The 12,574-nt window shown below is 34.0% G+C and overlaps 4 protein-coding genes across 5 annotated transcripts; 2 read left to right on the forward strand and 2 right to left on the reverse strand.

Moving 5' to 3' along the window:
• The first annotated feature begins 290 nt into the window (after positions 1 to 290).
• On the forward strand, positions 291 to 1,028 carry LOC114174048 (uncharacterized). The gene has a single exon (XM_028058790.2). The coding sequence runs from the start codon at positions 341 to 343 to the stop codon at positions 803 to 805; it is 465 nt and encodes a 154-aa protein (XP_027914591.1). The 5' UTR covers positions 291 to 340; the 3' UTR covers positions 806 to 1,028.
• Positions 1,029 to 1,574: 546 nt separating this feature from the next.
• LOC114173266 (uncharacterized) lies at positions 1,575 to 4,027 on the reverse strand. Its single transcript, XM_028057541.2, has 5 exons — positions 3,812 to 4,027; positions 3,092 to 3,425; positions 2,383 to 2,861; positions 2,241 to 2,307; positions 1,575 to 2,099 (listed from the first exon to the last, which is right to left on the reverse strand). The coding sequence occupies exons 1-5, from the start codon at positions 3,845 to 3,847 to the stop codon at positions 1,699 to 1,701; spliced, it is 1,317 nt and encodes a 438-aa protein (XP_027913342.1). The 5' UTR covers positions 3,848 to 4,027; the 3' UTR covers positions 1,575 to 1,698.
• A 2,351-nt stretch (positions 4,028 to 6,378) lies between these two features.
• On the reverse strand, positions 6,379 to 8,513 carry LOC114173206 (Pre-rRNA-processing protein TSR2, conserved region). Of its 2 annotated transcripts, none has more exons than XM_085668712.1 (5): positions 8,074 to 8,513; positions 7,846 to 7,937; positions 7,185 to 7,306; positions 6,878 to 7,039; positions 6,379 to 6,615 (listed from the first exon to the last, which is right to left on the reverse strand). In XM_085668712.1, exons 1-3 carry the CDS (start codon positions 8,270 to 8,272, stop codon positions 7,250 to 7,252), a joined length of 348 nt encoding a protein of 115 aa, XP_085524838.1. In that variant the 5' UTR covers positions 8,273 to 8,513; the 3' UTR covers positions 6,379 to 6,615; positions 6,878 to 7,039; positions 7,185 to 7,249. The 2 variants fall into 2 exon arrangements, with proteins under 2 accessions (XP_085524838.1, XP_027913265.1); XM_028057464.2 differs by having other exon boundaries at positions 6,878 to 7,044; positions 8,074 to 8,509.
• Positions 8,514 to 11,186: 2,673 nt separating this feature from the next.
• On the forward strand, positions 11,187 to 12,278 carry SECE1 (secE/sec61-gamma protein transport protein). Its single transcript, XM_028057210.2, has one exon. It carries the CDS (start codon positions 11,315 to 11,317, stop codon positions 11,798 to 11,800), a length of 486 nt encoding a protein of 161 aa, XP_027913011.2. The 5' UTR covers positions 11,187 to 11,314; the 3' UTR covers positions 11,801 to 12,278.
• The last annotated feature ends 296 nt before the right edge of the window (positions 12,279 to 12,574 follow it).

The following is a 12,574-nucleotide window of genomic DNA, read 5'->3' on the forward strand; positions in this document are numbered from 1 at the left end:
TTTATCAACTTAATTATAATATTAATTTTCTTGATTTTATTTGACTAAACAGTCATAATGTATACCATAACGATATATTGAAAATCCTGATAACTTTTATATAATCATTTATCATATCTTGTTTTACTTATCATAATTACAACAAACTTTATATTTTTAATGACCTTATTTTATCATTTTCCTTTCAAAAAAGTGATTTTCCTTTAATAATTGAGAGGGGTAACATTGTAATTTGGAAGAGGAAGAAGGTTAGAGTGGGAAGCGCGTTTTATAGTGTTTACGTGCACCAAAACCCAATCGATTGAATTGAATACGAAGAGTTACGTTTCGTAAATAGGCAATGGCCAGAAAGCGCAACATCGCCGTCCAAAATCAACTCAACCCTCTCTCCACGGCGGAGGCGGCGGCCGCCACCAAGAAGCTGCGGAGGCTCCCCCACGTCTTCACCAGAGTCTTGCAACTCCCTCTCCCCGCCGATGCTGACGTGTCCCTCCATGAAGCCTCTAACTGCTTCCGATTTGTTGCGGAGACACCGGAACTCGCACCGGTGGAGGCCCACATCGTGCAAATCCATCCCGGAATGACAAAGGTCGTCGTCAGGGAAACTGTCTCCTTGCGCATTCCCTTCGAAGACCTCAACCTCGACGTCTGGAGGACCCGCCTGCCGGACTCCACGCGGCCGGACCTCACCACGGCCGCCGTGGTCGGCGGCGAACTCGTCGTTACGGTGCCCAAGAGCGTCCGTGATCAGGAAGATGGCCTCAGAGGCACGGACGCTGCTTCTACACCCGTGCTTGTACAGTGATTTGTTTGTTCTACTTAACTCCATCGTTTTAGTTTCTCACTTGCGTTACTATTTTTGAAGGTTGTTCTTGAATTGGAGATACTGTAGTGTTTCTCTGCCGTTGTTTTTCTCCGATAAAATACACCTTTTTTTTTGCATAGTAGTAGCACGTGATTAACAGTGCTGTGTAGTTTTTATGTTTTATCATTCTTACGCTTTTTAAATTATTACATGTTTTGTGTTACCATTGGGTCATCTTAAATTGAGTCAACAAGTAAACTATGAGAGATAAGAGGTAAACCAGTGGCAGTATTGTATTATTGGTAATGGTAATTAATAGACAAATTATTAGTTTAACAATATAAATATATTAAACCAATGAAGGTATAATAATTAGAAATTTGTGTATTTTCATTTTTCTTTTTCTTTTGAATGTATCCCTTTCTATTTAAAGGTTTTTTATATTTTTAAATTGAGTATTTGTTTTAATTTGTCTAAATATGAGTTTTTTTATTAATATACAAATAATACGAATGTAAAAGTCATAAAACAATTTGTGGAGTTACTTAAAATTATAAATTAAAAAAAAAAGTTAAAAATTTAGAAAATTACAAATTAAAAAATTATTACATAACAATTTTTAGAAACCACTGTCAAAATGTTTCAACAGATCGCAATAACAGCTAAGTTATCGATGTCATGAACCCTTCACAGGTCACAGGTAGGTAAGATTGTTGTTTATGAGTGTATTATTATGACTTTGTAGATGAAATGTGTGTTAATGTTAAGATTTCAGAGAAGCCACTTGATTCTGTTTGCAAAAACATCCAAGATGATAACACCAAATACACTTTAATGCTACTAAAACAGTGAAAATTGGAGAAAGTTCAAACTGTCACAGAAGATTTATCACTTTAAAGCAAAAAGTGTTTCTTGATAATACTGTGGGGTGTCCTGCTAAAACCATTGGCTACCTTCTTCATCATTTCAAACTTATCCAGCTCCCGTTTTATCTGTTTCTTTCTTTCTCTTACAGCACTCGATGAGACCTTTGAGGCAGATGATGAAATTTGACCAGCCAATACACTTTTTTCATATTCCAGTTGCCGATACAGATTTTGAAGATAGGTTTTTTGTGTTTGAAGTGTTTCTTCAGCCACCTTATATTCAAGCTCCTGGGACTTTCTAAAATCCTGAAGAACCTCATCTACCTCGGCCTCAAGTTTCAATGAAAGTGGCAGAAAATTATGAGATTCCAAACCCGTGTTAACTTCAGAATGCCCAATTGTCACATCCATCACATCTTTGCCATTATCTTATAAAATAAACACAAACTATTCAATATGTTAAGAAGAATGCACCCAACACCATAATGTACAAGATTTTTCATAATGGTCACTCTGTTAAGAAACACAGACACCTTACAGTAGTAAAAATGAACTGTTAGAGATAATACCTGCAGAATGAGCTATAACACTTTCATCCTCCTTCCAGATATCTTCAAGATTGGTTATAAATTTAAGCTGATGCAAACCCTCAAATTGGTCATGAGTCTTCACAATAAGCAAGAGAAAAAGTAAGATACGTTTTGAAAATACCTTTGAGATGGTCAATTCAACTCGACGCAGAAGCTCCTTTGCAGCGGGCTTCTCCGAACCACGCAAGAGACAAGAGCCAAGATTCAAAATCTGCACAATTTGGTCATGCAAATCCGTAGATTTGCATGTCTGTAGAAGATTATTGACATGAGAAATCATGTCGGTCCTTCCATCACAGCGTCGACAGTGGTACTCTGCATCTAGCACAACACTTTCTTCAACTTTGCCAGCCAAAGAACATCGGAGAGCACATTCAACATGAGTAACGTGGCCACAGATTCCGTTTCCAGCATTCACTTGGCACTTGACATAACTATAGCCACCATAATCTGCACAAACAGTTTCCCCACAAAGCATGCAACAACAAGCACGGCAAAACAAAGGCTCAGAACAACAGATATCACACGGCATGGAGTCACATGCTTCTTCATCTTGTGCTATCTGTTGAAGAGGAACAGCAGCTATAGGGACTGCATTGCCTGTCATGCAGAACAGAACAGAACAGAACAGCATAAGCAAAAACAAACGTAGCAGTGAGTCGCTGATTTCTGAGGATCATCGTAAAACAGGAAAAAGGCCAACACAGATTAAAAGAGCGAAAATACACGAAATTGATAGAGGAAAAGGATATCCTCGTATGAAATAAAAAAAAAAAATAAAAAAAAAACATTGGATATTGTTTAGGAATAAGTGACAGGAGAAAAGAGACCGGAAGCAGATATAGCGGGAATCTTCCAGGAGAAGGAAGAGAAAAAGACATTAAGATCGGCGTCAGGAAAATATCTATCGAGGTAGCTTTTAACGGCGAGCTTGCTGGCGAAGATGTGTTGCTTGCGGGAAGTGCTTAATTCTGACCCTGGATTTTCCTTCTCTTCCTTCAACAAGAGGAGTAATCGATTTGGCAAATACAGATACCGATCCTGAAAGTGATTACCGTTAGGGACAACTCTCCGGCCAGTTCTCCATCCCCAAACATCACCCTTTTCCGGCCAACTTTCCGGTGCGTATGGAAATCCCTCACCATACACTTCCGCTGCCACTGGCTGGAAAAGAGAAAAACGGTTATTCTTCATCTCAATATTTGCTCACTGGGTTTATACTGATTCTTCCTTAGAACTATAACTGATACTACTTAGATTTATAGTGCTTCAATAGAACATAATGCATGAAAAACCTTGGAATTGTTATCGTGCAGAAAAACGAAAGCTGACAGAATAGGTGCTGTTAGGATCGAATCAGATAGTAGAAAACATTTGTCAAAATTACTTAACAAGCGTCTGAAATGAAAAGATGGGAGATTGGTTGATTTGTTTCGTTGGTGAAGATGTGCGGTGCAGTGGTGTCCGTTTCGCACTGCTGTTTCAGAAATTGATACAATCGAGGTTACAAGAAATGACACAAATCCTGAGTTGATTATCTTTGTAATTACCATGCTTGAAATTTGAAACTTGGACCATATATGCATGAATCGATTACAACGGAACGAATACCAGAGTGAAACAGTAGAATGTAAAACCCAAGAACATCATGTAATGTACTAAATATAATAAATGTGTCTTCATAACAGTCTCTTATTCAGTAATTTTATCAAACACATTGATATAATCACAGAATATATACCCTTACTAAAGATTCAGCAACTCTCATAATACATAGATCATCAGATAAATGTATTATATGTGAAGTAAAACATTAATCTAACTTTCCAAGTCAATATTCCATTTTAGTTTATATGTTGTTTAAAGTTTTATCATGTTTAGACAAACTTTTTCATAAGTATTGCTAGGAGAGAAAAAAAAAATGATCACATGCCTCCTTCACATATGCAGACTGCGGTTTGCAGCTTTAGGAGAAGCACTTTGTCTCGTTCCTGCATAAGATCCAAGGCATGGATAAGAGAGAGAGACGAAAGAGATAAAAATGAAAATGATGATATTTCTGAGACTCAGTGAAGTGTTGCAATTTCTGGAAGTTGATTACGAGGCAGAAACCCTTTTGTTGTAGCATTGCATCATTTGATTATCCAGGCAGCAGCAGGAGCCACATGATCCAACGAGGCATCATAACAAGATTGTTCTCTAAAGTATCAAAATACTCATCAAACTTCTGTGTATATATATAGATTCAAGTTGGTTTTTCTATACAAATATTATTTTGAATTTGATTTCAATCCAATTATTTATATTTAGGTTAGATTTTAATTGAATTTTTAAAAATTCAATTTACCTCCTACTCACGCTCCAACATGAAACTCTGAAACTCTTAAAGAATAAATTATTTATTCTTATTTAAACCACTTTATTTTTAAAATTGTTAATTAATTTCCTATTTTATGGAATATAAAATATTTCAGCAAATTTTCATTATAAAATTTGTTCTCAGAAAAAATGTAATAATTTTAAATTATTTTGAATTAAAATTTGATCTAAAAAATTGTCAATTTTAAAATTGATATATGAATTTAAATTTTAAAATAATCATGATGGACTTATAATTAGGGATGGCAATTAGGGCCTGACCGCGGGCCCGGCCCGCAGGCCCGCAGAAAAAACGTGGGGTGGGTCAGGGTAGTGAGCCCGCAGGCCCGTGCGGGCTCAGCCCGCATAGGCCCGCTGCCCGCACAGGCTAGCTCACGGGCCGCGAGGGCCGGCCCGCAAGCCCGCATAAAAAAAAACTTACATTTGTGTATATTAATTATTTCTTTTACGGACTCTTGCATTAACGTTTCAAATTCTTGTATAACTGGAAAAGACAAGTATTATGTAATTTTTAATGTGCTAAAATTTAAAGAATACATTGTGTTGTGTATGTCATAGTATGAATATGATGAAAATGATGTTGAATTATCAATTTATCATCTAATTCTCCAAAGTCTTTACTTAATTTTGTGAACTTCTTAAAGTTTCCCAATTTTTAAACATTGAAAGTTTTATCATAAAACAAAAAAAAATAAAAAAAAGTGGGCCGGCCCGAGGGCCCGCAGGCCAAAAAATACGCGGGACGGGCCAGTGTTTTCAGCCCGTATAAAGTATGCGGGGTGGGGGAGGCCAACCCGCGTTGTGCGGACCTTATGCGGACCAGGCCTAAACGGGTCGGGTCGGCCCGCATTGTCACCCCTACTTATAATGGATTCGATAAAACTATACAACTTTATATAAATATTTAAAACAAATACAACCTTGTAAAAATATATAAAATAAAAATTCAAAAAGATAAAATGACGGAAGTCATAGCTATTAACTTAATGTAATTTTTTTTTCTTTTAATATCTTTTCTTTCCATTGAATATTTTTATAAATGAATCTATAATATGCCTTAAATTTATTTACACTTAATTAAAATTCAAATTTAACTTTTTTTAAGATAAAAAGAAAATTATAACCAATTGGGTTAATCACTAAACAATCATGATGGACTTAACCAGTCAAGTACAGTAACCAATTTTATCGGCTCTAATTATAATTATATTGAAGTATAATTTAGTAGATATATTATCACTTTCAAAGTATATATGTACTTTTAGTCATAATTTTTATAATTCTTTAATGTATTAAACTTAATAAATACTAACTTTACTCAATACTTTTATAATACAATTGTTTTATTTTTTTTAATTTAAGTTTGTATATCATTACTTTAATTATGTAAATAATATTATTCCTTAATTAATTTATTTGGTATTTTGTTCCTAATTTATTTTATTATTGCTTTTTCTACTAATGAGTCTCAGGTGCAAATAAATATCATAATTGTATCTTATTTCACATTTAATTAAAGCATTACACATTTTTCTACCTGTAATTATCAATATTATTATCATGTATGTGGCTTTTAATACACAATTATATAACCATACGAATGGATTGAAAATAAAGTGGAAATTATGAATATTCATATATAACATATATGAACTTTTCATTTAATCTTAAAGACTTAAACGTGTATAACTTATTTATTTACTATCTGGAACTGGATAGTAACAATAGATTTCTGAAGTTCTTTTACGTTCAATCACTAAAATTTTATTGCAAACAACTAATGTTGTTGAGTACAACAGTTACAACTATTGGATATCCAATCTATGAGTGACATCCTCAATACAAAAAAAGTTCAAGAACCAAAAATTTCACATATGCAACAAACTGAAATGCTTCATTAACAACTCTGTCAATAATATACAACAGCGGTTGAGAGGCGAGGAACTTACGTGCTCCAGGTGCAAAAACTTTTCCCCTTCAATTACATATTTCTAATTTAGTCAATAATTATTTGACAATAAAAACTGCTTCTCTATCCTTAGTATCATTCATGAAATTCATCTATATTATATGAAAGACATGATCAACTTTGATTTTATTTCATTCCACATTATATTACTCATGACATATATATATGATTTTGTCATTTTCAACCATTGGATAATGAATAATTATGTTATAGGAATATTTTGAAATTTTCATGCGTTGATATGAATGAATCATTTGAAGATTTTTACCTTTCGAACCTGCACTGTGTTTGAGTTGTGGACTCAATTGTAATCATGAAAGATTTCTTTATTCTAACTATTATCTTCTGCAATATTTTTCCCACTTCCTTTGTTGGAGCAATAGCAGATAGTTTCTTAATGAACTCCTTAGACATAATTAGACATAATCATCTTTCCTGAGAAAAAAAAAATAGTTAAACTTCATTTTAACGTTATAGTAAATTATTCATTAGCTATTGCATACTTAAACAACTAATTAAAAGCATATAAGTTGTTGACAAAACCCTACTAATTGAAAAACGTTAACGAGATTTACCAAAGTCGTGTTTGTTCTGAAGTGAAAAACCTTCTAACTATTTCGAAGTGTAGTTCTTTGAAATATTAAGATGATTGACGAAGCAAGTATTCTTCATGAATAGCCAATAATTGTTCTGCTACCTGTTATGCATCATTCGGAACATTATTAGCAGAATTCAAATGATGTTAATATAACAACATAAAATTAAAAAGGGCACAATCTTTTTATATAAAATTAGGCTAGTTGATATAGAGTTAAAAGGTATTTTAGACTCTCGAGAACACTCATAACAACACAATTCTATGCAAGGTTCAAGAAAAAAACTCAACTATCTTTCCCCAAGCTTTTGTTTAACAACCTTAATAAAACTTGTTTCTAATCTGTTTCTCATGTTTAAACAAAATTTGTGTGTGTGGTCATGTTCCTGTATTTTTATGCCTTGTCTAGAGACAATTAATGACGCGTAAATCGTCTCTTTAAATCCAATGGAGAAGCATGTAATCATAAAAATTATGCAGATAATAAAGGAACATTTAACACTATCCTACGAGAAAGTTTGAGATATTTGAAAAATTTAAGAACGTGAAAACCTTGGAAAATGTTGAGGAATGTCAGAGGAACAATGTTCACGGATCTTACACAGAACAAAATTATAAAATATAAAAGTGGAAAGATGTACCTGTTCAATACTGCCATCTTCTATCTCTGTGTTGAATGTAAGCAACATACATTCATAGAGTAGGTTTTCTAATTCTTCAATAGGAACCAATGCTGAAAATTTAGATGATAAATCACGTAAAAGAGACATTGGTGAAATGTTAGAACAAAAGAGAAAATTGAGAAGTAAAATATGCCGAAATGAATGGAAAGAACAAGAGAAGAAACGAATTGAAAAACAGTTTACAACCTTTGGATTTAGAGAACAAGGAGAATAAATCAGCAGAAAGTTGTTGCGATTTCTGAAGAGAGTCAGAACCACCCCATTGATTTTCAATAGCCATTTGAAGGGCATACCAACGAGAAAGAAGCAAAATGATATTCTTCTGCAACAAAATCGTAGGATTTGTCTCTGTTCTCTCGCAATGGTTACAATTCTTGGAATCCATTTGAGGCACCTCCGTGTGTGTTGCGAGAAAAAATATTCACACAACACACAGAGGTGAATAATGAATGAAAATGCATGCTTGTATTTATACGAAATGAATTGCATGAGAAACACAGATGCGAAAAATGTTGAAGACGATGAGGTGAAGAGAAAAGTATTGCATTACTCTGTTTTCATCTTTCTATATATGAAATATATAAAAAGAAAAAAAAATAGTTCCATTGTTTTTTGTAGTTCATTTATTGAAGGTAAAAATAAGATAAACCACCTATTTAGACTTATAATTATTTCAATTCAGCTCTGACCTATTTAGACTTATAAAATCTTTCAGAAAATTCTAAAAAACCATATAAATTACAAACACATTAGTCTTAAATATAATAAACTGAAAACATGTAACAAGATAAAAAAAACAATATAACAAAAATCGTAAACTAAAGAATAAAAAAAAAAATAGATCAATAGACTAAATAATCAATGGATAACGAAATACATAAACACAATATCTTTTTACTCTAGAATTTAACAGCAAGAAAAGAGTATTTTTATTTTAATATATAAAATAAATTAAAATCAATCAAGCAGAAAAATAAAATATTTGTTTTTATTAAATGTTAGAAAGGTATAGGAAAATAGAAGAGTGTATATTTATAATTTTCTTTAAAAAAAAATCCTTTGAATTTTTATTTTTTCAACTAGTACTCTTTATTCTTCATTGTTGGAAGATTAGTAATTTACGGTTTTAACCTTTTTTTTTTCTTTTTTGTGGAAGAGAAGATCGGAGCACTGTCACATGCCAATTCGTCTCCGACATACGAATTTTTTTGCATTTTTCTCACCAGAATTGGGTGGGAGAAACAAAAAACAGATGAATAATACTATTTGCGAAAAAATTCGCTTGATCAATTAGTGTTACCCTGTTTTCTCACGCCACACCTTCACAAATTTTTTTATCAATTTTGGTAATTTGTTTCTTAAACCACAAAAATAGTGTAATTTAAAAAAAAAAATTGAAATTTGAAATCTTAACAAAACAGACATTATTTCATGAGAAACGATTTCGTTAAATTGTTTACACTTCATAGTTAAAACTTTGTTGGAACCAGAATATCATAAGAAAAAGTACATAAAAGAGAATTTAAGATTTGGAGCTCCGAATTTTAGGTGACAAGAAAAATTACAAAGAGTTTGAAAGATGTAAAGAATAGGAAAGGGACCCATATGCCTGTTCGTCTTTCCTTGAAATTTTAAGTCTGCCTGTTCTTGAAATACTAAGAACAACTTGCTTTGCAAGCATTGAAACTACTATGTCTACCATTTTTAAGTGGTTAATATAAACATTATTTATTTTAATTCTTAAATGAGATACTGTTTGTTGTTTATTTTAATTTAAATGTCTACCATCTCATCATACATCTATCGCTCCCTTAATTTCTAATTATTTACGAACAAAAGAAAGGAAATTGACGATAAAAATAGATCATGTGTACAGCAGTCCCAAATCAACTTGAATTTGTTTGGCATTGTTTGTAGTACTGAGATATACAACAAAGAAATGTGTACTAATAGAGATAGCATTTTTTAATTCCTGCATTTGAATGACTTCATTGGGATAACCAGATAGACGGTCATCAAAATATCAGCATGTCACTCTTTACTCACAAACAAACAAAAATAAATTACACAAAAAAATGAGTAGAAGAAAGAACGAATATGAATAAAATCACAGATAAATCTAAAAGTTGGGGAACAAATAAATCACAAAGAAATGACACAAAAATGTAGTAGGAAACAGAAGGAATATGAATAAAACCGCAAATAGATCTAAAAGTTAGGGAAAATAATGGTTTTGTTGTTGCGTTAATTAGTAGGAAGAAAGGAAATTAACGTATCTTTGAAGGAAGAGGCTCAGATTTAGGTTTTGTCAGACAGAGAGGGGGAAAGAGCGCGATGTCGTGGCTGCGAATACAGAGTGAATCGCCTCGCCAGAGCAGAACATAACACGTCTCTCCTTCTCTGGGTGCCTGATTCAATTGCAGGAAAAATCGTCACTGCCTCGCTATATCCAGAAGAGGAAAAGGAAGAAGAAGAAGAAGAGAAATGGAAAAAACATTATGTTTAACCATTATGAAGGTGATGTTGATGATGATGATGATGATGGAGAGAAAGAGAAAGAGAAAGAAAGGAGTGTTCATAAAGGATCATAGGCAAATGCAAGATCTGAGATGATGCATGCTATGCCTCACACACTTGAACATCATGTTGCATGCAAGAAAAGGTAAGCGAGTGAGTAAGACTCAGAGCAAAGAGAGAGAGAGAGAGACAGTGTCCATGGCTGCGTCAACAGAAACACCTCGCCAGGACACGTCAACATCCATCACTGCCTCACTCAACAAACGCCATGGAAGCCACCAACAACCACCGCACTCACCTCTGCTCAATAGGAGAGGAGAGGAGACGGTGGTAAGAACAAAAAGCGGTGTCACTATTCCTATATATTGGCCCGAATATCCCTCACGCTTTACCTTTTCTATTTGGGCCTGGGCCCGGGCCCTCATCCACTTTTTTTATTCTATAAATACAAAAGATTGCATTTTATTTTTAAAATACCTTATAAAATCAAACTTAACTATTTGAAGAACAATTATAAACATATAGTTTTATTTTGTCTACAATTTTAATTTTAATTTTCATTTTCATTTTATTTTCTTATCACATGATACAGTTTATATACATTTATTATTTTTCTCGAATATTAAGTATTAATGTACATTTTGTGTGCACATGATTCATTTTCTTATTTGAAAAGAAAAAATAATGCATGAAAAGTATGATCCAAGTAAGAGCAAGTGGAACTACATTTGTTTCAATTTAGAGGCCCATAATGATTTATGCAATGATCTGTTACCACAGAAGCCAACCCATAAGAGAAATGGGTTAGGATTGACCCGAATAGAGAATGCAGAAGAGAAGACAGAGAAATATGTTATCCACAACAGAACTCAGCACACAAAATAGTTGCTTCTTTGGTGCTTAGTTATTGATGGCTGTGCAGGCTTTCCACCACCTACGCTCACCGCTCACATCAAGCTCGCACTTTCCATGGTTCCCTCCCCACTCTTTGCGACCCACGCTCACCGCTTCCGCCCTCTTCAAGCCCCGACCCCTCACTTCCATCGGAATATCGCTGCTCCCTGAGAGGCGCCGGGTGCCGGTGGCCGGCGTCGTGGAGGAAAGCCAGGAGGGTTCGGAGCCTGAACCGGAAGCGGAGTCGAAAGCGGAGTTGGCATCGGAACTGAAGAAGGCGATGGCGGAGAGGAAGGAGAAAGAGGAGGACAGTTTGTTGAGCGGGGTGGCGCGTGAGATCGACGAGATTGAATGGCCCACGTTCGGGAAGGTTTTGGGTACCTCCGGCGTAGTTCTCGGCGTGATCTTTGGTTCCAGCGTCGTTTTGCTCACTGTCAATGCCGTTTTAGCCGAGCTTTCTGACCGGGTTTTTGCAGGCAAAGGGATTCAGGATTTCTTTTGACACACTCGACTAAAAGAAACCAAAAATCGTGCAATTTTTGTCACTAACCTTTCAATTGCTACATGATGGACCTTCCCTGGGTGATTGACGTGCTGTTCAATCTGAATCGCATCGATCAAATGTTGGTGTGTTACCAAACTAAATTGAACTGCTTTCACCCCCTTGCCAAATTCACCAAAGGTGTTCTCTACCATTGCCATCTCTTTCCCTGTGACGTTATGCTATTCAATTGTATTGGTTTTCCTTTTCATTAGTGGTGTGTATTCAGAGGCAGAGCTTTGAAGGACAGAGTAGGCATGGCTCCCCTAACATTTTCGAAGTTCATATTTACAAGTGCTAAATAATAGATATTGATGTTGTTTAGGAAGAAACTTGTGTCATATTAAAACAAATGTATTTTATATAATCTTGTTGTAAAAGTTCAAACCTTTTACGTACAAAAATAAATATTAATATGGCTCAGTGTTTCTTAGATCAATCACTTAAAAATAATGTGTGATTTCAATGGCTTTTTTTATATATGTATATAAAAAGGTATTACATAAAAAAGTATGGTTATCTATATTTGTTGATAAATTCCTTACTCTTTTCTTAAAAATAGTAAGCGCACTATGTTATTGACATTAATCCATCAAGCCTATTGAATAAAATAATTTATTATGAAATATAATATATTATTTATCATCATTTATTTTGGTATTGACTTTTAATCAACTTTATTTAACATTATTTGTCCATAATTTCCTTTTCACATAATCTTCACCGTGAATTCCT

Source organism: Vigna unguiculata, chromosome 2 (genome assembly GCF_037176805.1).
Source record: "Vigna unguiculata cultivar grain cowpea cultivar isolate G323 ecotype 2 chromosome 2, ASM3717680v1, whole genome shotgun sequence".
NCBI lineage: Eukaryota > Viridiplantae > Streptophyta > Magnoliopsida > Fabales > Fabaceae > Vigna > Vigna unguiculata.